Source organism: Vanessa cardui, chromosome 21, assembly GCF_905220365.1.
Source record: "Vanessa cardui chromosome 21, ilVanCard2.1, whole genome shotgun sequence".
In the NCBI taxonomy this organism is placed as follows: Eukaryota; Metazoa; Arthropoda; class Insecta; order Lepidoptera; family Nymphalidae; genus Vanessa; species Vanessa cardui.
The window spans coordinates 10,630,072-10,657,137 of record NC_061143.1 but is presented as its reverse complement, the minus strand read 5'-3'; the positions used below and the strand labels follow the sequence as shown (position 1 = coordinate 10,657,137).

General features: G+C 29.6%; 1 protein-coding gene across 3 annotated transcripts; it reads left to right on the top strand.

The window, feature by feature from the left end:
• Positions 1 to 334: 334 nt before the first annotated feature.
• LOC124538992 (protein tipE) lies at positions 335 to 26,378 on the top strand. 3 transcript variants are annotated; one of them, XM_047116289.1, is made up of 4 exons: positions 335 to 506; positions 20,152 to 21,197; positions 21,832 to 21,877; positions 22,197 to 26,378. In XM_047116289.1, exons 2-3 carry the CDS (start codon positions 20,233 to 20,235, stop codon positions 21,857 to 21,859), a joined length of 993 nt encoding a protein of 330 aa, XP_046972245.1. In that variant the 5' UTR covers positions 335 to 506; positions 20,152 to 20,232; the 3' UTR covers positions 21,860 to 21,877; positions 22,197 to 26,378. The 3 variants fall into 3 exon arrangements, with proteins under 3 accessions (XP_046972245.1, XP_046972244.1, XP_046972246.1); XM_047116288.1 differs by having other exon boundaries at positions 20,028 to 21,197; XM_047116290.1 differs by lacking the exon at positions 21,832 to 21,877 and having other exon boundaries at positions 20,028 to 21,197.
• Positions 26,379 to 27,066: the final 688 nt, after the last annotated feature.

Sequence of the window (27,066 nt, the reverse complement as noted above, 5' to 3'; positions counted from 1 at the left end):
TGCTAATGTTTTTATGGGAATTTTCAAATAATAACAATTAAAACAATAAATAAAATTATTATATGTTTGAAATCGTGTATTTTGAAAATTTTATAATTTCATAAATCGAATTGATACGAAATGAACGAAATTTTAAAAATGGGACCGCGATTGGCGCTCTACAATTCTATTTTCAATTATTTCGGATTTAAATTTCGAACGTTTTGATTGTATTTTTTTAATTTAAAAATTACATCGATGGGATTGTTTTCATATTTGTTTTCGAAATGTGCTCGTAGATTTTGAAGTGCCAATACTTTGGGTACGACAGTTTGCGCCCAGTTGCTACCGAGCCGCGGGTTCGCGTTGACGTCCCTTTGAAATTGACGTCAAAAAAAAAAAAAAATATTTATACGCTTCCCAAAGAACACAATGCTCTAGTGTTATATTTTAGTGTTCATATAAAACCTTATTTCCTTTCAGCGTGTATCCGTCACATTTCGTGGATCTTGTAAAGGCTGGTTTTGGTACAATGCTATTTTTACACATCGTATTTTTTACGTTCCATTGCTAAACATCATATGTCACTTGAAATTAGAATACGTTCTTTATTTAAGAATAAAATTCGTTTTTTAAAAATCGAATGTGTTCCATTCAGCGATGACTGCATTATGTCGAATCGCGTGAACGATTCATTGTTTTAGTTTTGATAAGTATTGTCATATGCCTGAAGGTATGCCATTAAGTATATGACGTTAGTATATCGTGTCATATTGCGAAAAGCTTTAGAAAAAATTGTCGAAGGATTAATTCAATACGATTTATTAAGGATAGTGTATAAGGATTTTTATTCGTGACGTCAATAGGTCTCGACAGTGAGGTTAGGTTATGTAATAGGTATATAAGTAGAAAAAAGTCTAGATTCTCTACAATCGCACCCTTTGTGTGTTTGTGATAATATCTTACGCTTTAAAATAGTTTTCGACATATATTTAATAGTTTTAATTTATATTATATGTATATGATGTTTATGTAATGATTTCAAATACCGTTTAATGGATTGAAAGATTGAGCTTTGAAGTTACCTATATCCTTTTCAATTTTCAATGAAGTTTATATTCATTTATTAATCTATTTCATTAATTGTATCATTAATGATACTAATATTAACAGTTTTGATAACATCGCAATTTTTTTTTAAACAGGCAGATCCGGTGATTGTGATTTTTCTTTCTTTTTTAATTACTGACTAAAACCAAAATATAACGCATATATAGATATCCATTAACGGTTTTATTAATTATTTACAGTATTCATTATATGTACATATCTATAGCACGCTATCTAATATATTCTATTATTATCTATATATATAAGAACATGCAAATATAGACAAAGAAATTCATATTTATTAATTTGTTTTTAAAATACGTCGTGATCACTCAGATATAATCAATGAGATTAAAATACATATTAATTAAGTAAGGATTTTATTAACATAAGAATTAATAACATTAAATGCTTAAATATATACAAATATGAACTAAAACGAATTAATTAAGTAGGTTCTTGCAAGCTGTTTTGGATGTTAATTTTATATCAAAAAGCTTTCACCGGTTCGTAGTGAATAACTTACCGTTAATAACTGACAAGAAACTCTGTTGATACTTTTTTTAAACAATCAATTATATATTACTCAATACAATTTAATTATGATTTTTCCGATTATTGACAATCAACGAAAACAGACTCCACGGTTTTCTTTTTTGATTCTATATAATTGCTATTAATAAGCTTTTTTCATTAAAGTTTCCTTGACATGTAATTTCAAAATCAAAATTAAAATATTCTTTCAACAACAACAGCCTGTAAATTCCCATTGCTAGGCTAAAGGCCTCCGCTCTCTTTGAGGAGAATGGGAACATATTCCACCACGCTGTTCCAATGCGGGTTGGTGGAATACACATGTGGCAGAATTTCTATGAAATTTGACACATGCAGGTTTCCTCACGATGTGTTCCTTCATCGCTGAGCACGAGATAAATTATAAACAAAAATTAAGCACATGAATCAGTGGTGCTTTCCTGGGTTTGAACCCGCAATCATCGGTTAAGATGCTCGTGTTCTTACCACTGGGCCATCCCGACTCTTAAATATTCATTATTCAAAGCGAATTAAAGGACTTTTGAAATAACTCATTATAGTGATGAATTAAATGAGTCAGAAGAACCAGGAAGAAAGAAGCACAGTTTACTCTTTCGCACCATTTTAATTACAGATTATATCCGTACAATTAAATGCCTATAAATCATAATCTCGCTATTTTATCTTTTATATTATCTTGTATTGAGTTATGTGTTTTATTTATCAATGTTTATTTGATATGAGCTTACTATGGAAACGTATAACGAGCCACATGAAGGTTGTATTAACTTTTTTTTTGAAGTTTTACAATTGACATTTTGACAGCAAGACTTTTCCTACGCGAATAAGAATTGTCTCTGCGGATAATGAATATATTAGAAAATAAAATTTATATAATATTAAAATAAATAAACATTTGCAACTAAATATAATACAAAAATGCCGGCTATCAATTCATTATCATCATTACATAGTATAAAACAAAGTCGCTTACCGCTGTCTGTGCCTATGTAGGCTTAGATCTTTAAAATTACGACGGATTTTGATGCGATTGGATTTTTTTTAATAGATAGAGTGATTCGAGAGGAAGCTTTTTGTATATAATACAAGGACAATATAGTAAAGAATCACTGATATCGTAAATAAACAAATTCTGTAGATTATTTAGTATCAGCATTGCATTCGTGCGAAACCGAAGCGGGTAGCTAGTGTAATATAAAAGCGAACTTTTCTTAGCTTATTGTTTTATGACAAGAAATAATAATCACAAAATGCACTTTTCATTACACGAACATGAAACGAGTTATGGTTTTTAATTAAATTGAAATATAGTTTCTGATGACCATCATAGATATATTTAATGGGTTTTACATATTACATTGATCGCTTACAGACTTTGTAACATATATTTCTTAAAATAGCATACTTGTATGTTATTATATTTAAGCCATTGGATTCAGGTGGTATGGCTTTGTGTGGCTCTGGGCTAAAAACGAACCAGCCCTCCTGTCACCAGTGGAGGCAATAAGGTGAGGTGTTATACTTTTCATGAAGCTTTTTGCACCACTACTAAGGGCCAAGTAATATAACTGCATCTCTCTTCATAACACTGTCATATATATCCTTATAATCAATATTGTTGATATTTATATTTTTTTCTTAACATTAAATAAACATAATAAATAGTTTAACTAACTAACAATAATTAAAAACATCAGACGCGTAGCATCTACTGTAGCAATCGTAGCGTTAAATACTTACATATTTTTCAAACCAATTCCTTATGATTACAATATAATACCATTCATATATATATTTAAATGTTTCCGTCCGTAGCAATAATATCGTATAAAACAGTTTCAATATCTGTAGCTTTGCCCTTGAGTAATATGCTGTAAGGTATAATACTATGAACATAGTATCAGTAACAGTTAGCCGTCGAGCTTTTCTAACCTCGTATGCTACGAAGCTGATTCTTCTTTATACGGAATATACTAGTATATATTTATCGTAAGGATTTGCTAAATTAATTAACCTTAAGTTAATTATACCTAAGGTAAAGCTAATAATTAAAAAAAGATATTTTTTTTATCAAAGTTTTTTATATAAATGATACACGCCATATGTAATCTTTATTGACATTATTGACTGTTTAAAGTAAATTGTGTAAATATATATTGAAAATTTATTATAAAAATAATGATGACTTTAACGATTCCTTACGAAAATAAAACTCATTTTAGGCAATTGTACATTTTTTTATTACTCCGATCCAACGGATAAGAACAGATCATCGGTTAAGATGAATGCGTTCTAACCACTGGGCCATCTCGGCTCAAATGTGGTACAGTTAATTTTAAGTTATATAAACGAGAATTAAAAAGAAAATATGATTACTTAAACTACAGAACACTTGTTTTAGTAAAATGGACCTAATTTTGATATAACATCAAGTGATATATATAATAGAGCGGATTAATTTACCCAATGACCGCATTAATAAATACCGACAATTCATATATACAGGACGAAATAATTATCTCAAAACTAGGATATCCTGTTGGAGTAATTGGGTAACGCTTGTGTGCGTAACAATCATGTAAATGTGTATTTATACGTGTATATGAGTATACTATTTATCCTTTACTCACAATAACAATATATAAAAGTAGTTTTGCGCAAAAATATTTGTCAATACAAAAATGATTCTTTTTGCTTTTAAGTTAAGCAAAAGTATTACCAATTAAACAGTAAAAGAGTATATAGAATTATTTGATTTATAACTTCCTTTGGCCGACAATGAATCAAAAGAACTTTTGATAGTATTTGTGTTCGGTTAAGAATTTTAACGATAACAAATAATCACTTACGGTGCTAATATCTAGGAAAAGTAGTAATCAGTGATCAAAATATCCGTCCGCCTACATATTGTGTCTATATATTTTTGTTAAATTAAAAGTTCATTATTTCAAATGCAATGAATTAAATTAGAAGTGTTATGAACGCAAAATATGTAATTGGTAAAGGTGTTATTCGCTAATACCACTTGATAGTAAACGGTCATCATCAGTGGCGGATTTACAAATCTGCCCCTACATTTTTTGCAACATTTATGATTTGTGTTCTATCGTCCTCATTGCATCGATTTTTTCCGTTATTAGTATGATTATAAACTAGATCATATTTCTGTCAGTTACTAGATTATTTTTCCAACTCGCTATGTAGTGACGAGTATACGGATTACAGACGTAATGTGTATAAATATAAGTATACGTTTTTTTTTTTTATTTCTGTAAGATTATAACAAATTTGGGCTAAATTTCCCGCCCCCCTAAATCTGCCGCACTAGGCGCCAGCCTACTTAGCCTATTGGTAAATCTGCCAATGGTCACCACCGAACATAATCATATTCGGCAGAAATTCCAACCTTTACACCGCTGGGTCAATCACCTTTCCAACTGAAACAACAATATTGCGCTCGGTGGAATATATTATTAGTGGGTGGTACCTACGCAGGTACACAAAGTCCTACCACTAAGTGCAAATAATAGTATAGTATTCACGTTTACAACGGCTTATATTGTATCTATAATAACTTGATTTCAACCGCGATCATAAATTGATAACATTTTACCAAAATATATAACTGCTTTGTACAAGTGTACAGAAAGTTTAACTTTTTTCTATATTTATATAAAACGATTTTGTATGGTTAAATAATTAATCAGTAATTACTGACTTGATTAACGGTTCCTCTAAGAAGTTTGTTGTTTGAGAAAAGTAGCAAGATATCAACAGCTGCTGCCGTTGCATTTTCCAAGTATTATAATCTTATAGGTTTATCCTCTTTGCGAATTTTAGAGTTATCTTCAAATAACTAATTCATAAATTAGATACACTTAATGAACATATTTACTTTCGTGTAATAAATATTTTTCTTTTTTGCGATACAGCCTGTATATCACGACAGGGTCGTATCCTGTATATTACGCGTAGATTAAATTATAGATAATTATTGAGTAAGGTTATCTCTGGTATGCAGTCAAAGGTATAGGTAGGTACTGTTTGAAATTCGAATATAACCGTAATTTAAAGTTCGTATTTAAAATTATTTTTATTGATTACCAAACTAAAACTCATAAATAACCATCCTATTAAATCGATTGATTTAGGAAAATAAAGCTGTAAATTGTTTTACCTTTGCTCATATACATTATTTTTCTTTTAAAATTACTTATTTGACATAACGTCTTTGTGAAACATCAACCTATCCTGCGCTATTAAATAATGGCATTATGAGGAGTAAGATTAAATTAAAGATAATTAATTATTGATGCTGGCGCCTGGCATTGTGCCGAGATGGCTTAGCGTTACAACGCCTACATCTTAACTGATGATTGCAAATTCAAAACAAGGCAACCCGCATTGGAGTGGCAGAATCATCTCCAAGCCATCTCCCAAAGATATAATAATCAAATATAATACTGTAAAACGTCGATTGACTGTATGTCGTTCCAAATCTAAATAAATAATCATTCCATACATACATTTCTTAAAAAAAAATTACTGAGTTACTTCTGCTGGTTCTGAGATCTATGATTTCCAAATTAGGGGTAACATTTTTACAATCAAAAATAATATAATGAATAACAATTTCGTTATTCTAATTTTCATTTCATTAATCATTATACGACGGCAATGCGCAGTTAACTGGCTCACTCGCACTTCACTATAGATGATTACTGTTTGTTGGTAGAATAATTGATGGGTGGGTGGTACCTAAATAGAGGCTCGCATTAGCGTGGCACCAAGTGAGCTATAGTTCTAGACAAACAACAAATATACATTAAAACTCCTGTTGTATTAATCTATACTATTATAAATGTGAAAGTTAATCTTCTCTGTCTTACAATTACTCTGTGTCAGCCAATGAAACATATTAAAAAAATGAATTTACAATTTTAAGTCCTGACGATTAAAAACTAATAAACAAGCGAAAACCCAGACGACAACAAGTATATGTTATATACGAATTACTTAGGTTTTATGTATAAAAAAGTTAGGTTACAACCTTAGGGATCAAGCTTTATATCAATGATCATAAAATTTAGGCTAGTAGTATGATCAAACGTTACAGAGAGTTACTATCGTAATTATAATTTTAGTATAGATTGCTCTTGTTGTATATAGTAATCAATCTGCCAGTGTATCGTGTAGCGTATTGTAATCAAACATTGACCAGTTTGTTGGTAACTCACATAAATATTTCCGAAGTGGTATCGGATAAACTTTTTTCCTTTTCGTCAATAAAAATAAAGGTTTTTCTTTCTGTGAGTTCATTGCATTTCTGTGTTGAAACTTTGTTGACGTATTCTCATATTCTCATGAAATTACTTATTATTTTTTTGTTTGAATATAATCTATATCATTATTTTATTTCATTAAACGACAAAAAATATCATTATTTTATAACGGTAATAAAAATATTAATCAATTATAATTTAATAAATATTTGAGATATCTAAAAGCTATAATCAACATAAATAAACGAAAAAAAATCACAGCAGTCATTTCATAAAATAATTTCTTAACGATTTAAAAATCGACAATGAAATCGTTTAAGAACGTGTTATCGAATCAATACAGTATACTTTGGTTTTAATAAATTCTAGATCATTCTAGGCAAGCGCTATTCTAAACGACGTATTAGCATTTAATGTTGTTTAGAAAATCAAGTCTTATAACTATATGAGTTTAAGTTCCTTTTAATTTTCATGGGTATTTATGTTAAGATATTCTCAATAGTACTTTTTTCTAATTGGTGACTCTTACGAAGCATATGACACTAAATAGTAAGTCTCACTCTGCTTAATGACATTAATGAAAGCGGTTTTGAGCGTCGTACTGTACGACGCAACTTAGATGTAGCATCGGCAAAATTCGTAGAACCGATCACATCCGAATTAAGTACGCTATCCCAAATTATCAATATCTATTTCTTATGTGAAAATGATCTTTACAAAATCGTAATAACTTATTATATCATATGACCTAATATATTCGGTAATTTATATGCACTTTATTTCTCGGGTTGAAATGACGTGTGAATCTACGAGTATAGCGACGAATAGCGTCGAATGGCGCGATAGATAGATAGATAGATATTGGTTGTATAAATCGGCAGTAATCGGTTTTATTGAATTTGCCGATGCTACATATAAGCTGTGTCAGACTATACAAGTCTATTGCTAATGCGCTAGCTGTAACATGTTTGCATCTGTAATTACACTGGCTCACTTAGCATTCATTCCACAGTAATACGGAATAATGTATGCACTCTGGCACAAGAGTTGTCTGATTACATACAACAACAGCCTGTAAATTTCCCAATGCTGATCTAATACTTCCCCTCCCTTTGAGGAGAAGTTTTGGAACATATTCCACCACGCTGTTCCAATGCGGGTTTGTAGAATACATATGTGGCAGAATTTCTATGTAATGAGACACATACAGGTGTCCTCGAACGAGAACACATATTAAACACATGAATATTCAGTGGTTCTTGCCTTAATTTGAACTCGCGATCATCGTTTAAGATGCACGCGTTCTAACCACTGGGCCATATCTGCTTTTTATTTGGGCCTTCTCTGTCTGATTACATAACGCTCTTCAAATCAATTAAAAAATAAACGGAATCAAATTTCAAATTTCGAACATAGAGATATTCAAAAAAAGAATAAGATTAAAATATTTATAATCTATAGCTGTTGTATCAATTAAATGAACGTTATTAAATTTATTTGTTCGTTTCGTAATCGTTTGGCTTCCATTCAAATTGTTTTAGATTGGTCTACTGAACTTGAAGTTGGAGAAATTAAAACGAAATTGGAATCAATCATCATTATTCAAATTGGAATCCAATTATAGTAAAGAATATTTTAAATATGCTTATACATCTATACATGTGTATAATAAAATTGGAGTGTTTGTAATATAAAAATAGCACTTTTTTACTCAATGCCTATGTACACGGTACATGACCAAAATAACATTTTTTACAATTGTTGTCTGTCCACCGGTTTGTTGTGGCTAATCTCTGGAACGACTGGACCGATTTTGATGGGACTTTCACTAGCAGATAACTGATAAAATAAGGAGTTTCTTACGCTACAATAATATTTTTTTATTTAATTCAAACGCGTACAAGGTCGCGGGTACAGCTAGTATACATATAATATTAGTATGGACGACAGTTTATTTGTTCGGCTTATCATTTCAGAATGGTACAATATATCTAAATAGTTTTTTGTCGTATGTATGGCCCTTTGGGAGCCATATCCTTTCCTACAGTATAAGCCTTTCATGGGCTTGAAATGGGGCCCTGGGTACATGCCCCATGTCTTCTTATAGTAAAAAACGTATCCACACTTTAATATACGTTTATACTTCTGCAGTACTTTTTCTACCACCATATGGTGGTAGTATTATATTTGATCATCACTAAGTGTTATGCTTCTACATTTGAAAATGAATTCGTTTTGATTAGACTATATTAGTATAATGTATTCAATGTATTTGGATATTAATATTTGTTTAATTTTAATGAAAAAAATCATTACTATGAATTAATGATTTTGAATAAATGATCTTTGTGACTGTTCCAAATTAACCCCTCTTCACTTAAGAGGGGTAAAGCGTGGTGCCTTTGTCTAGCAAGAAATAATCCAAGCTTCATACAAAATTTCATCAAATACGATTAAGTATTTCAGAATAACATACAGAAAGACAAACTAACAGAGTTATGTAAAATACATTTATAACATATACAGATAGTAGCTTTGACAACAAATAAAGCCTTATTTTTTGGTGGCAATATAACAAAAGGATATTTACGTTAATGACAAACATTACACCAAAAATATACCAATTAAATACCTTAAAAAGACCAAAGCTTCAAAGCTCAAAGGGCATTTTTATTTATCGCATTTAAAGTCCGTATGTAACGTAACTGCAGCGACGTTAAAAATAACTCTCTTATTGATTAAACGTCTGGCAACATTATAATAACGTTTATCAATCCGTATTAAGCAGATCATTAAACAGTTTTACAAGGAAATTAAACGATACTTGAGTCGTATTTTTATTTTGAAATAATTCCATTTCAAAAATATTCAATAGTAAAATTCAAAAGAATCGTTAAAAAGCGTTTGTGCGCTATATCACAACACTAATGTCTTTCTAGTTGAATAAACCAGATAACAAAAGTATGTTATCGAATGAATGAATGAATTATACTTCATTGCAGAACACAAACATAAACAAAAAAGGAACACAAAATTAATAACATACAAAAACGTAAAATAGAATATAAAAAAAATGAAGATTAAAAGTGTTGTACAACGGGCGGACTTATGGCTAATTAGCCATCTCTTCCAGACAACCTATTATTGTACAATATGTAACATGATATTAAAAATATTGGTTCTTATAAGGTCTAAGTTGTTAAGTTCCGAGCCGGTGGTAGAATTTTGACTATCAACATAATAAATTTTGACTATAAACATAAATATCGATGTCGATGAATATCATCATTGACTTCATTTAGATTTTTTTTATGCAATAGTTTGGCGGACGAGCATATGGGCCACCTGATGGTAAGTGGTCACCATCACCCATAGACAATGACGCTGTAAGAAATATTAACTATTCCTTACATCGTCAATGCGCCACCAACCTTGGGAACTAAGATACCATGTAGCTTGTGCCTGTAATTACTCTGGCTCACCCTTCAAACCGGAACATAAAAATATCAAATAATTTTATGTAATAAATTAATTTAGTAACAAAATAAAATTAAATTTTGTAACTATTTAAGGTATTAATAATTGTTTAATAAAACTACGAAGTACAATATATTTTCATGTATGTAATTATTTTATATACTATAAAATAAACATTATTATTTTATTTCAATATTATAATACATATTATATTCTGTTTCATAATTTCGTACTCGATTGAATAGCCGTTTATTATTTCACAATTATATCGTTAAACAAATTTTATACAAAACAAGTAAATTTTAATTAAGTATAATATTCATATTGTTAATTTCAGATAATAACATAATAATTTTAATAGCTTATTGAGTAATTAAATTAAATAAGGGAAATTAACAAGTTTAACTACGATAAATTGAATATTTATTTGGAAATCAAAAATGAATAAATAATTATAACGTAATCATTTCAGTTTATTAATGATAAAATAAAAAAGGTTACATATATTTTATTCGATTCCTTTTCAATAAATTATTCATGAATTTTCAATTGAATTAAGATTATCTAAATGAGACTATTATAAATGTTCGAAGAAATACGTATTAATATTATTATTTTTGCATTGCATATTACTTCTGATTGATTTATAATAATGATTACTTATAAAGACTAAGGTACATTCAGGAATCAAGAAGAAAACGATGGCTTACACTCAGTGGTGTTCATTTTATTTCATACTAATAGGCTAAGTAGGCTGGAGGCTAGGGCGGCAGATTTAGAGGGGCGGCGAATTTAGTCAAATTGGTTATTATCTTACAGAAATAAAAAAAATACTTACAATTATATTTATACACAGTACGTCCGTAATCCGTATACTCGTCACTACATAGCGGGTTGGAAAAATAATCTAGTAACTGACAGAAATATCACCTAGTTTATAATCATACTAATAACGGAAAAAAAACCGATGCAATGAGGACGATAGAACACAAATCATAAATGTTGCAAAAAAAGTAGGGGCGGCAAAAATTTAATAGCCTACTAGCGGTAGATTTGAAAATCCGCCACAGCTTACACTGGGCCCATTACTATTCTATGAGCCATTCATTATTCATATTCAGTCCAATGGCTTTGAGCTGTGACCACTTACCATCAGCTGGTCCATCAGCCAGTCTTACCTACATATATAGGATTTATTTAAATAACTCTCGAATAGTCTAGAATAATCCAGAATGGTAGAATTTTTGCATATGGCTTATAATATTTGACCTGCGAAAGTTTGATTACATTTCTTAGTATCGTACGCTTGAAATGGAAATACCAATCAGACGTCATAGAAAATCTGCAAGCCTTCTTATATGCAGCATCACACTGTATTCAATTTTGTACAAATACTATTTTCCTTTCAATTTCTTCAATGCGACAGGATTATTATATATGTATATGTACATAATAGGTACATGTTTTTAAAAATCTACTAGTCAAAATAGCCTTAGTCACTCTAGTCCTCAAATTACTCGTTCTTTGTCTCGTTTAGAAGTCAGAAATGAGCCCTTTTTTAAAATAATATTTAAAGATCACTTAAAGGAAGTATACAAATTAACTGACATCGAATATATATTTTCAAATATTCATTACTTTATTAAAAGTTTTGTAATTAGTTCAGTACTTTCCCGTTTCATAAATTCAAATTATTTATAATAAAACACATTGGTAAAGAAAGCATATTATTCAATACACATGATAAAACAGCGCGGAATTAATGAGTGTTGACTTTCAGGCAGGATATATTTATTTAACTAACATGTCTTTGTATTTTTAAATGTTGAAGAAGAGTAACTACTAAGTTTCTTGCTGGTTTTTCTCAATCGAATCTACAGCAAACCGATGGTAGCTTCACTCAATATAGTTTGTTAAACGACGATTCAAGTGCTTTTAAAAGCCTTGAATGAAGTAAATTTTATTTTTCTTGAGTTTAATACCGCAAAACTATCGCGTAGTTCTATTCCTTGGTCACGACGTAACTTGAGAGAGACTTTACAAATTTAAATTTTGTTTAATTTGATAATCAATTAGTAAGTGTAATGCTTCTATATTAAATAAAAGAATTGAGTTTGAATCAATGATGTTCTAGTAAACAGATATGTCACTAACGCGCAAAAAGTGAAGACTAGAAAACGTCCTATTTGAGACGTTTGCCTTTAGTCGTTTTCATTATAATTATGCCAGTAATACGTTACAATACATCATAATTACGTAGTAATACGTTTTGCGTAATTAAACATCTAGTTATCCCTTTTACTTATTGTTTTTATCAAGCTATCCTTTTTATTTGTAACGAAATTTAAAATAAACGGTCCCCGGCGCGGCACACTTTTTTCTGTTGTTTAGTATGGGTATAACATATGTGTTTATTAGAATATCATTGGTTTGAATGCCTTTTATTAGTTCTATAATACATTGAAAAACGTTCTACGGAAAAAAGCTTTAAAAATAACTGCAGAAGTTAAAGGTTAAAGCCGCAGTTTCAGCTAATTAAAAGTATATTTTTCATTTTACTTGAATTCTTACTAAACAACTAAGACTCCAACAACTACTCCCTAGATCGTAAGGATGCTTCATAATACACCTTTACGTTATTGACATACATTACACATACATACATTTGGTTGGCACTTGTAATCAAATTTGTAACGCATACCGTATAGGTAACTACGACTTGTAAACATCGAATTTCGCACTGCTATTCAAAGTTTCAAGTATCTGATTCATAGCGAAGTTAGTCATAAATAAATTAGGAAATTCTCCTCGTCAAAAGAAAGTAATTAAAACATCTGAATCTGTTTCAAGGATGTTAATATCAATGGATGATTTTTTCTCTCTTTACCTTCTGTATCCTTTCACAAACAGTATTTCTAAAATTACAAAGCCACACTGACTCTGTATTGGAAATCCATTTTAGCTTTCTGTTTGGCAAAAATTCCTTTGTAATTAATTTGAAAAGCCTTCCATGATCAATTCGGTATTGCCAAGATTGTTACAGCCCATAAATGTACAAGAAAGTCTAGAGTAACGCTAATTTTCCATTATATTTATGGTCAATTAAATATATTTAAATTTACATAATATATGTCTTGTATGAAAGAGCCAAGATGGTTCAGTGGTTAGAACGCGTCCTAACCGATGAATGCGGGTTCAAACAGGCACCGCTGAATATTCATGTGCTTAATTTGTGTTTACAGTTCATCTCGTTGGTGGTGAAGGTAAACATCGTGAGGAAACCTGCATGTGTCAAATTTCATAGAAATTCTGCCAGATGTGTATTCTACCAACCCGCATTGGAACAGCGTGGTGGAATATATTCCAAACCTTCACCTCAAAGGGAGGCGAGGCCTTAGCCCAGCAATGGAAAATTTACAGGCTGTTGTTGTTGTCTTATATGAGATTCAATTACTTTTTTATCAACGTATAACAGAGCATAAAAAATATGAAACATATACCTTACTCTTTAATAGTGATACAGAATAAGGCATTAATTTCCATTGCATAGCTTAAAAAATCAAAGCACGCAGACTGCGGGGAGCAACTTATTTTTATACTACGTAGATGTAGTTGAAAATATCCGCGGAATTTTATTACACAAAGGAATATCCTACCCTAGAATTGGCTTTGCGGAATTCAAAACTTGGTATTATAAGTTTAACTTTACTTCTTGTGTTTGATTCTATCAAAAATATTATTGTGAATATACACAATGTCGGAACAGTGTAGACTTTTGTAGTGTTACCAGTTGCAAACACATTCTTAATAATATATTAATTTTACACATTTTCTTTTTCTTTTTTTTGGATATGATTTTTTATTCTGATTATTTTAATTTTATATTGATGTGTTATACAAACATTATTATGAATTTATTTTATATTGTATTTTAAAAATACACCTTTTAAAATGTTTAAATTTAATTAATAAATAAAATAAATATTTGTATATATTTTTGGAATTTTAATATATATCAATAATGGTATCAATACATTGATTATGGTTTTAATTAATTATATAATTAGTTGTTTCATTTTGTCGATTTATTGTGTTCATATTTGTCAGTTACAGCATGAAAACAATGAATTATGAACTACTTTTTTATGCATGTATTTACATAAATAACCACCACTTACCACTTACCATGACCACTTACCATGACCACTTACCATGATTTGGTCCATTTGCCAGTCCATAAAGAAAGCAGTAGTTCCATTTGCTAGAATCCAAGTACAATGTATTTATTCCTGGCGTTCTTATATAAAGACCGATTCGAATCTATTTATTATCTTGGAGCTCGACTTTCCCCATGGGATGTCACCATTCCCAAACATCACATATCGTTAAAATTATTTGCCGTTGATTTTTTTCTATTGACACAAGCGTTTATTTAATTTGATATGTTTGTTCGTTTTCATTCGATCGTGTCTTGGAAGAATTACAAATATGTTCTACGGAGTTGTAATGTTACATGTTGGTGTTCAAATGAATTTTGTCGTGAACATGACTTAGTTGTCAATCCACCTCATTATACATACACATGCATACATACATACATAATATGTATGTATGTATGTTTGGTAGTAGAATATCTAAAGAATGGGTGGTATCTACCCAGACGGGCTTGCACAAAGCCCTACCAATAAGCGGGCAAAACCTTATGCTAGTTATCTAAAAAGTAATTAGCGTACAGTCGCTCAAATTCGTTTTTTAATCTTACTATATATATTTTTTACGTTTCCTGTGACACTGTGCCACAAAACTTGTCATCGTATTGGTTTAACTAGTTTGTATGTGTTCCTTTTATTGGAAAAAGTGTGTGTGTGTTTTTTTAAAAAACAAAAAATTTTGCAAACATAAATCACATTAAAAAATATCTATTGAGAATCTTATCTTTAGGGCTATAAATGCGCGAATAGCTCAATAAATTAAAGTAAACAAAATTGACATACAACAGCAACGAAATGACTAGAAATACGAGCGATTATAAATTTGTCCACAGAAGTGTCAACCACTTCAGTTTTTTGAACGCCACTCAAGATTACCATTGAAGTGGACACTTGAAACATTGTTAAGAGTTTCGTAAAGAAACACGCAATGTATTAAATATCAATATTGATATTATAAATTTTATGTAATATTAATGTATAGGTTTTACGGAAACGTGGATACTGCATCGTGGAATTTATTAGTCAATTATTTATATAACGCTGGTCTGATGAATTTTAATCCTTACAATAGCAAAGGCGAGTCTATCTTTGGATGTTTGATAACCTTCCGCGTAACATTTTTTAATGGATTTTAATGAAGCACATTTTATACAATTTACTTTACTTGGTGGTAGGGCTTTGTGCTAGCCCGTCTGGGTAGGTACCACCCACTCATCAGTTATTCTTTCGCCAAATAACAGTACTCAGTATTGTTGTGTTCCGGTTTGAAGGGTGAGTGAGCCAGTGTAATTACAGGCACAAGGGACATAACATCTTAGTTCCCAAGGTTGTTGGCGTATTGACGATGTAAAGAATAGTTGATATTTCTTACAGCGTCATTGTCTATGAGTGATGGTGACCACTTACCATCAGGTGGCCCATATACTCGTCCGCCAACCTATACCATAAAAAGGCTGTAATTTATACATATATTGTGTAAATAATACCTGACGCGTAAACGAGATCAAAGCGAGTGAAAAATATTATTATATATATTTGAACTTGTTGTTTTCCATTGCTTCGCTTGCGTTTTAGGGGTTGGTTGTCAGATATTAGACAAATAAGAAGCCTATGTTCTTCTTTGGAGTTCAAGTTTGCTTCATACCAAATTTCGTCAAATTCTTTTAATTAGTTTCGCAGTGAAACAGATACCGACAGACAGAGTTACATTCACATTTATAATATTAGTAATAGAGAGGCCTTAATATTAAACAAATTATATTTTTTAATAGTCACTCTACAAATCTTGACCGCGTGGAATGTTGGCAAGAATGCTAGCAGCATTTCTCTGTTGAATCGCTATCTGAGCAAATATTAACCGGCCCTGCTCCTCTAACTATTGATGTGATAAGTCTATTTGTTCCTTGCTATAGTGTGAATTGTTATGTTTGTTTTAGATTAATCATTGACATATTTAGAAACATAAATAGAATTAACAAATAGAAGCAATAGTTATCTTAATAGTTCATACGGTATACATGTTAATTACCTACACTTTTCGATACGAGATATATTTTGTAAAACATTTTTAGTATATTATGAAATGTTTCCACATATATAAATTGCTATTATTAAAAATTGCAATAAATGTATCTTAAAAAAAATTAACACGTGTTTGGTCGATTAATCTGCATGTTCAAGCAATAGTCTACAAACATGTCAGACATATCTCAATAGCCTTGTTATCTACCTTTGATGTTGGTGTCACCTTATTCCTCCATCCGATTTTTTTTTATAATATGTAGTACGCTATTCTCTATACCATCATTTAATCGAAGACTGTTTAATGATAGCTAAAAATACATTTAAGTATTTGACCTTGACATTTATTTTATTTATGTATATACAATAACTATATATTGGCAGACTATTACAGATAATCCCAATAGCCTCGATATTGTCTAGATATCCAGCTACTAAGATTCTTTGTGATAAGCTTTATACGTATAAAATAATATCAGCATTAAACATCGATCAAACAAATTTCATTTTTCTTCTAATTATTATTAGAGGTTCTTATTTTATTTATTTTTTCGTAAATGGTCTTTATTACTCGTCTAAATATATGAATAAACACAATTACTCGTATAAAGGACTCGTACTGTGTGATGTAATGAAATTAAATAATCATTGAGTTTTTTTTAATAATAAAAAACTATGAACTTAGTACTAAGAACTTTTAGCTAAGAACTATCGGTTAAAATTTCAGATGACAGTATTTGTCACGTTATTTCGAAAAAACGCAAATAAGATTGAATTAATAAAAAATGTTTTTTTTTTTATATAGAATTTAATATTACGAACGAATTAATTAAATTATAGCCTGTGTATTTCACAATCAGGTGTATGTGTGTGTGACTAAATATATAACTCTACCAAAATTTGGATTTATTTAAATACGATGCCCATATGCTGATTGAATATAGATATGGCATTATTTTATATGAAACATGCAGGTTTCCTGACGAACCCTTGGTTCAAACGCGAGGTAAACCCAAACATATGAATTATTAATTATTGGATGTCGGCCATATTTTAATTTTAGCTGTGTATGTTATTTCATATGGAAATATATTTTATTAATATTATTATATTGTTTTAAGCCGTTCTTTTACCAAAATCCCTGAGATATTGCCTATAAGGGCTAAATATTTTTACAACTAATGGAACAAAATTATATTAATAAATATATTTTACTTGATCAAAGTAGTGCTATTGAAAAGAAAATATAAGTGTACATTAATCCTGTACTAAGGTTAAAATCCCTTTGAATGGTAACGAAGACATCGCATTGAATGCACCTCACACAAGCGTGAAGAGAAAATTATTTTATACATAAAACTGACTAATGATACTTTTTAAGTGTCGTTAAAATAGTTTTTGTTACATATTATTAATTCTGAAAAAAATCGGAATAGTAAACTATTCGTCATGTTATTAATAATTATTAAAAATTATTATCATATCCCGTGGTAAACATTGCATATGTCACAAACGCCTAGAAATTAAAATAAAAGTATGAACATACATTGTACATTAGTAAAATATTAATTGTAACAAGAATATTGTATATTTTTGGAATGTGTTCGAAATTTAAATTAAAGATAGAAATAATTTACTAACATTTACATATTTGTGTTTCTTAATTTGACTTTTATTTGAATATTATTTAAATAGTATTATATAATAAGTTAAATAATTATTATCATTATTTTTTAATAATTAATACGATTTAGTTCTAGTCCATTTTGGGTTATTTATTATAGTGTTTCATATAGAAAAATCAGAAATGACTTTTTTATGTAATCAGAAATGACTCTAGTAACAAAAAACATTGGGTCAAAATTGTAATTAATCAAATCATCAATTATTGTATTATATGATTATTAATTCAAAGTTGAATTTGAAAAATAAATATAATATTTTACGATTGAGATTTATGATTCAGTACAAGACTACATTTATTTTGAACGTAGCTTTTACATTTCAACACATGACAAGCGCTCATGAAACTTGCTAAATCAAGTGAATCGATACTAATAGTCTGAATTCCACGGGCAGACAGCCTGGCGTCGCTTATGCTGTAAGAATTACGGTTTCAAATCGTTGCGTCAGATTTGCTCCATTTAAGATTTCATTTTGGAAATAATAAGACGGAGATATCATTATTATATCAATATGAATTTGAATATAGAAATTATTATTACAATTATCCGACTATTGATTTCTGTACAATAATTTTATATCGTTGAATTTGACATTAAATTCGTAATTCAAATCTCGTATTTGCATTCTTTGTACCAGTGATTTTATGTTGTATTTTTGCTAATTTATATTAGTAAATAATGTTTCATAAAATCGAAAACGTTTAATAACGTTTTTAATTTTCTTTTTGGAAATAGAAAAGATAATAATTACTGACTTTAATTATTAAACCCCATGCAGTTATAAAATATACTTTATTGATTGAATTTTTATTAATTTGCATTCATTTTCTTTTCATTTTGATTTGTTTTAATCATTAAGGAGAAATTTAAAATCAAATTAAAAATATTCTTTGTAACATTGGTTCGTGGTGTCCTCTTGCTTCCTTATTTTATAGGAAGAAAACCATCAGCTCGGAAAGTAGATTCCACTGATATCATGCGATAAGAAACGCAAAAGGCTTATCTCAATAAATCCTTATAATATATTAAATAAAATTAAATGTATAAAATAATAATATATTAATTGTATTATTATAAAACCTAATCGTATGGCTATAAAAAATGTTTTGACAAAAATGTAAACATGAGCGTAATTTATCTATGTTTATTTGTGGTCATTAATGTATAGTATTTCAAATTATAGTTAAGTATATAAAAAATCGGATACAGCTCGACTCGCCATAAATTATATCCTTCAAAGCAATTAGAAGGGATAATTACATTAAGTATCGTGTTACTCAGACATCTTGTAGGAATATATTTTTTATAAAATAGACCGGGCAATAATTACCTCGTTAACGTCATTACAGACTTTATATACTATATATATAATATAGTATATAAAAAGTATATATTATGGCGACTGCGATAAATGACAGCCTTGTCATCAGTAGGAGCTTCTGATACAGAGTTCATGGCCTTTCTTGTGTTTTAGCCGTTTGTTATTAGGTGTTACGCTGGTTTGAGTTGGCTTAATACAAAATTTAGTTAAATTCGGTTCTGTGATATGGCTGTTAAAGAGAAAAAGATATACAGACAGACAGAGTAACTTTAAAAAGTGAACGTCGGGTGTGAAATCTTTACATATTTATACACCAAGCTGCATGACTAGTCCAGTAAATGACAATAAATAATATTTTTATAATATATGGTATATTTTAATATAGGATCAAAATCAATTCCGTGAATGATAAAATAAAACCAGCCTTTACGAATCACGTAAAGACAGATGAAAATGTAAATAATCAGCGATTAATTATAAAAAAATTATAACATTGGATACGCTAACAGTGCAAAGGACTGCCACAGCTTGAAATGACCCAGCCGAGCTGAAACAAGCGCTATGGTCGCTTATAGCGAGCTCACGCCAACATGGCCGACGAAGAAAAACTGCCGATTCCCCCCACATTTCTCGAGAAAGTGCTCTTTTACACGACAGCGACCTTCGTCCTCCTCGCCACCTTCAGCCTCTTCGCTTTCCTCTTCTTGGTTCCGTTCGTCATAGAGCCAGCCTTCACGACAATATTCATGCAATTCGATCCAGTAGCAGCGCTATGTGTCACCGCCCAAGTGAAGCATTTGATCGGCGCCAGTAACTGTTCCTGGGCCTCGTGTAGGGAGGGCTGCACGAAAGATTTATACGAATGCACCCAGATCAGAGTCAACTACAAGTTAGGCTATCCCCCTAACATAACCGCCACCGAATACGAAACGCTCATAAGAGCAGAACGATCGTTGAGAAAGGACTACGACTACGACAACTACGAATCCCCTCTGGAATCACCAGATATGGACATGGAGAACCAGGAAATACCGGACGCGATACCGACGGGCCTACAGGGAAACGATTCCGAGTGGTACTTCACTGGTGCTAGATTATTCCCCAACGTCAAAGGGTGTGGTTACCCGCCGATACTTAATTGCACCATATTCTACGGAAAGTACAAGCCGCTCGGCACCAATTACTCATGCTATTACAGCCGCGTCGACCCCGGCTTAGTCATTACGGAGCTGGATATGTGGCAGAACACACTTAACTTAGTATACGCGATGGCGATACCGATTCCATCGTTCATAATATCGGTGATATATTTGACGTTTGCGTATTTTAAGATCTATAATACGGAGGAGGAATCGGAACAGGCTCCTCTGCAAAGCGACGCTGAGGCGATGGCGACTGGTGACGATGGGAAACCGACTACGCCAGGGTCGGACACGTTCAGAGAGGACCTCGCGTGCTTCGGGCACCAACTGAAGATGCAACTCGCTAACGAAAAGTCCAAGGAAGGCTTCGAATCAAATAGTCCCCCTATTTCCAATTCTGCTTCGTTATCTGGGTAAGGAATTAAAAACGCCATAATTTTGTACTTGAAATATTTGTAGTTTTTGTATTGTTTTGAATCAACAACAAATAAATCATATATTTTGAAATTTACATCAATTAATAATTGAAAAATTAAATTTGAAAATAAAATCGTAACTGTGATTAATTTAATAATTTGAATAAAATAAATTTCTACTAAGCGATATTATTATAATAAATTATTAGCTATATTCCGTAGATGTGTGTTTTCATAGTTAGATAATAACATGTTTTTAAAATTAGTATAATTTAGTGGCATGTTTTGTTTGATGTACTTATACATGTTTAAGTCAATAGACAACTTGTAATCTGCTAGAACGTTTAAACTTTTCAAAACAATATAGAACGTGTTCCATTATAACCAGGCAACTATTTTTTTTTCTATCTTTTGAATTTAGTATCGGCAAAATTAATGAGCTTTTTTTTAAATTTATTCATCAAAATTCAAATTATGAGTTCCTTATTCGAAATACAAATAATGTTTTTTCAAAGTCCTGGTCTGTGTTACAAGATTTTAAAATTTCTTTGGATAGATAATAAATTGAGCGTAAAAGAATATATTTTAAGAACATTTTTTTTGAATAAAATGAGATTTTCCAACTCGACAGGACCAAGTCGTCTTTCGTGAACGCCTAATGAAAAACTCACACTGAGGTATGTGTGAACGAGGCTTTACGGCTATAAGTATAATTATCATAATTGTAAAGCGCACAAATTATACAGTTTACACACGACGGAAAAAAAAATATTAAATCATTCGTAATTACTTGCGCTAGGCACATCTGCACGTAGCTTTATGTTATATTTAGAACACTTTTTAATCTGTACAGCTTATAAATAGACGCATGCTTTATTTAACCAAAATCTCAAAATTATTTCTTAGTTCTTAATGCACTTGGAATGCTTTTTTTATTTGACATATATAACATATATTTACACATATGTTTTAATGTTTGTCTTATTAACTTTTCAGATGACAGGGCTCCTGAAGAGGATTTGGCTACAGAGTGCATCACGAATTGACATGAATGATTCAAATGAACATTTTTAAATATCGAATCGTGGTCACCGTAGCGTAACATGATCGTGATCATAGGACTCCTGACCGCGAAATGGTCGAAGATGATTTTTATAAAGCGTTGTGAAGTTCAATGACATAAAATATGTTTTTCGTGACAACATATATTTAGATGTTTAACATTTAATACATTGCTTTTAATGTTTCAAAAGCTATATAAGGCTTTATAATTTATCGATTTGTATTATATTCTTTAACGCTTATATCTTATTTTATAATTAACTGTTTATTCTACTGATTGATTGAATAATGTACATATAATAATATCCTATTAAATTAATAATTTTTAAGAATATAAATGTCATAAAATACTTTAAAAATTCTAAATGAAATTCGTCCACTCTTGTTATTGAGGTATTGGAAAGCATTTGATGAATACGGTAATATTCGAAGTATTGAATTTAAATAATATAATATATATAATCCCTTTTATAAAGCATTGCTCAAAAAGATGTATTTAAAAATTTTTTAATACAAGTGTTGTCACGAAAATCTAATTATACTATAATTAGATAATTAAAAAAATGAATTTTATCTCCTAAAAAACATAAATTTAATACGCTCGCAGGCTGAAGTGTCAAAATGCACGCGTCTCAATAAAACTACATATATACAATAATATATTTACAATTATATATTGAAAATAAAATCGCCGTAACGCAAGCTATGTAAGTTATACGACACGATATTGTTTATAAATCAAAATAAATAATGATAATTTGAATATATTAAAATGAAATGAAACATGCATAGATATTGACCGTCTAGATATTGAATAATTATTTACATTATTTAAAATAGTTTACATATGTAACGCCAATATATTTTCGCTAATGAAATAGTTTATTTGAATAACAGCTTGATTTCAAAATGAAACTTTTTCTAGATAATGAAATACCACGTGACACACGTTATTAGAAAAGATACAATGTTGAAAAAAAATATTTTTTCATTATTATGTTGAATATTTATTTCTTTCAACATTTTAATTTCAATTCAATAATCACAGACAAAATAGAATAAGACGATCGTTCTTTTTTTTTAATTGATTTTTAAATTTATACATCTTGTGTAATATTGAATAAAGTTAGGTGAAAGCGTATTTTAATTGTGAATCGTGACAATTGCGTTCAACTAATTATCGTCCCTGCCGTACTGTAGACAGTATCGATTCTTCCGTCCCAAGCCTGAACTTTTTAAAAATTCATCGATACACCAAGTCCATAGTCATTCGAACCGTCACCTTTTGCTAAAGACCGAAATAGGAAATTTTATCGGTTTCCAAATCGACCTTGATAACTATTTATTACGTTCTGTTATGATTTGTCCAAATACAAAACGTTTGAAATCAATATCGGAACCGCCTGCCGTTAGCTGAAGCTTTTCGTAGCACGAGCGTTTTCGTAACGGCTTACGCGAACGTTTCTTATTAGTAATACATAAGGAGCCTGTGTAACATTAATATATATAATAAAAAATGATAACTCAGGTTATATGTTCGTGTTTTATAAGGTGGTATAGTTTGATACCCGAGTGCTTAAGAACGCTTTTATGGTTGTAATCGAACGCTTCAGAATAAATATTTCTGTAAAAATAAAAAAATATTATATATAATAAAAAGGCTTGTGAATATTGCATATTTAATAGATTAAAAGGGCGTTGCGAAAAATATTAGTACAATTTTTTCCTTTCACATTTAAGCTTTGCTACTATGCTTTTAAATAATTTGTTCATTTTAAATGAAAATTTCTTATCGATATTCCTACTTTACATATAAGTTTAATTTTAAGAAAAAACTTATACTTCTTTAATGTAATTTAAGTATACGTAACAAATATTATATATTGTTTAAATACTTTTATTCATTTTTGTAACAGATATTATTGTTTAATTAAAAAAAAAAAATCACAAATGTTCGAATATTTATAAGAGTAATTATGACGTAACGATAAATAAAAATCGCTTAGACTGTGGAAAAATTAAAAAAATGTTAGTTAGATAATGCAAAAGTACCCACGCACACAAACGTAGCTAAATTTAATACATAAGGACATATTTGTCATCTATATAACAATCATTTAAATGTGATAAGTCCCATTACGTAGATATATAATATAAGAGGTTGATAAAATTAATTAAATTGCTTTGGTGTTAAATTATTTTATATAACATTCAAATTATCGATGTGCAATATTTTATTATATTTGTAAAAACAAAAAAATACCGTTTAAAATAAGATTTATAATTATTAAATATTATTTTGATAAAAATTGATTACACATTATTGATTTCCGAAAATATTTATTTTGAAAATAAAGAACAGTAGTTTTCTTCGGTATATTTTTGTTTGATATTTGGCTTGAAAATTATGTCGATAAATGCTTAAAATAAATAGTATAAGAAACCGAAAAGCAATTTATGAATATCATTCTGTAATTGAGTCAAATTATTTTAAAATCTTATCATTTATTAATAATTATTTCGAATGTAATATTAAATTAATCATAACATTTCATTTTACAGAAATGCTTTCATATTACGTAATATTAAAAAATAAAATAAAAAATATTATAATATAATTTGTTATTGAAATTATAAATTTATATTATAATGATATTATAAAATATCAGATTTTGAGTAATGCATTCATTTTTAAATATTTGTAAATTATATTCTTATTGAAATGTATATAATAAAAAGTTATATATTCATTTGTAATTCTTGAAATTTTTAAAACGCTTAGGTGTGATGATGCTGTTAAATGATGTGATATCTGAGATAGAGTGAAAAAGAAGTTCATTGCAACTGGTCATCTTGAATATATGAACAAGTAAAGCTACCGAAAATATCTCTATAAGAAAACTATTTTGTAATCATTTCGTTTATTCAGCTGCAAATTTAGTAACCGTGGTAAAAATATATTCGAAACGCTTTTGATAATTGTAAATTAAAATTTCAAAACGCATTTTTTATATTAGATACACGTCACTGCCAAAAATTGTGGTCACTGTTCGCTCTATACAGTCTTGATACCTGTCCAGCGTTTTTATTCACACATAATCATTCATGACCATACATTTGAAACGCTTTACATCCGCATACAATATACGCTTATAGCCAGACTACGATAAGAGTTGAGATCGAATAGAGATAGAGAAATTAAGTATAACATTGCGTTTTCATTGCATATGTTTTGAATCAATACAGCCTATCCTAAAAATAATTTAATCATGGTCATCAATCCATACAAATTTCAACATTGAGTAATTTTTTTTTAATTTCTTCTATAACTTGTTATTTTACTGAACGTGCCTCGTGTGTAAAACACCAATTTGGCAAACAAGTTACTATAATTGTAAATAAACGGTAGAGGGCACAAGTGACTTCTTTTAAGGAATAATAAATAATTTGCACAACAAGACATCGAATGTATCGATGTCGTTATTTTTTTAAAGGCATTCTTAATTCAAAATATTCTAAATTTAATTTTTAATTTTGAAATTCTATTTCTGAAAAAGTATACGTAAAATAAATTTATTCATTTTTATTTGAATTTATTTACGTATAATTTTTGAAATGCAATAATGAATAAAGAAATTGTTATTTCAACTAAATTATTTGTATTTTGAATCAGTTAACCATTAAAAATTTTAGTCATAAGTGCGAAAATAGTACTTAGCTAATAATAATTATGCTACTTGCACACAAATTTGCTTTATAATTTTTATACAATTAATTATAGTAGATGTAATTAATAAAAAAAATATAAATTTGTATTTATTTTATAATAGTATTTTTTTGAAATTAATTTATTGTTTCATGAAATATTTATTTTGAACAAATAATTTTCAAAAGTAATTATTCATATTATTATTAGTATATTAGTAACGTCACGCGTGTGCGCTATTATTTCTTTCAAAAATTTTATTTGAAATTTAGGCGCCATTTTTTTGCAATTACGCGAAATCTGCAGTTCATAATATCGCATTTTCATTCGTTTGGAACTGTTGCCTTATGAACATTTTGTATATAAAATATAAATGACGATTAGTAGTAAATAATACATTTATTGGCTTCGAAAAATCGTTTTATTTAATACATGCCCTTTAGTTAAGTTTGACCTTTATTCCTTAAGTGTTACATCAATTTATTAATTAATATTAGGGTATATATACATACATAAGCCGTATTGTGAAAGCATGTATATAAAGCATTAGTATTGTTTTGTTCTGGTTTAAAGGATGAGTGAGCCAGGGGAACTAGGGCAAGGGACAGAACATCTTAGTTCTGAAAGTTGTTGTTCTGAAATTATTTGGTTAATATGTATAACCGTGCCAATGTCTGGGCAGTGGTGACCACTTACCATCGGATGCACAATTCGCCAGGCGCCTTATCAATCTAAATTTAAAATTAAAAATGCATAAAATCAATACCAATGCAAAAATAAATAATTTGAAATTGTATATTTATTAGAGTGTATACTTACGGGCACAAGAAACATAAAATATTTGTTGACGTAGCATTGTTTGTTTGCAATATACTATATTTCATACAGTAGTATTACCGTATATTTTCTTAGTTAACTGGCAAGCTATTGTGATAAGGAGTAACTATGCCTAATTTTAATTTAGAATTATTCATAAAATAAAAATAAAGTCACACTGAAATGTTTAAGTACTGTCCAGTAACGCGCAGCTCTCGTGCAAGCCTCCACTCCACCGTAATTACCAACGACTCAAATAACAAAAGCTGTCTAAAATTGTCT

Excerpts from the sequence above, each read along its gene's own strand:
- LOC124538992 (XM_047116289.1), top strand. The coding sequence starts at position 20,233 with ATGGCCGACGAAGAAAAACTGCCGATTCCCCCCACATTTCTCGAGAAA. Across the intron at positions 21,198-21,831 it reads AATTCTGCTTCGTTATCTGG|GACCAAGTCGTCTTTCGTGA; the intron begins GTAAGGAATTAA and ends CCAACTCGACAG.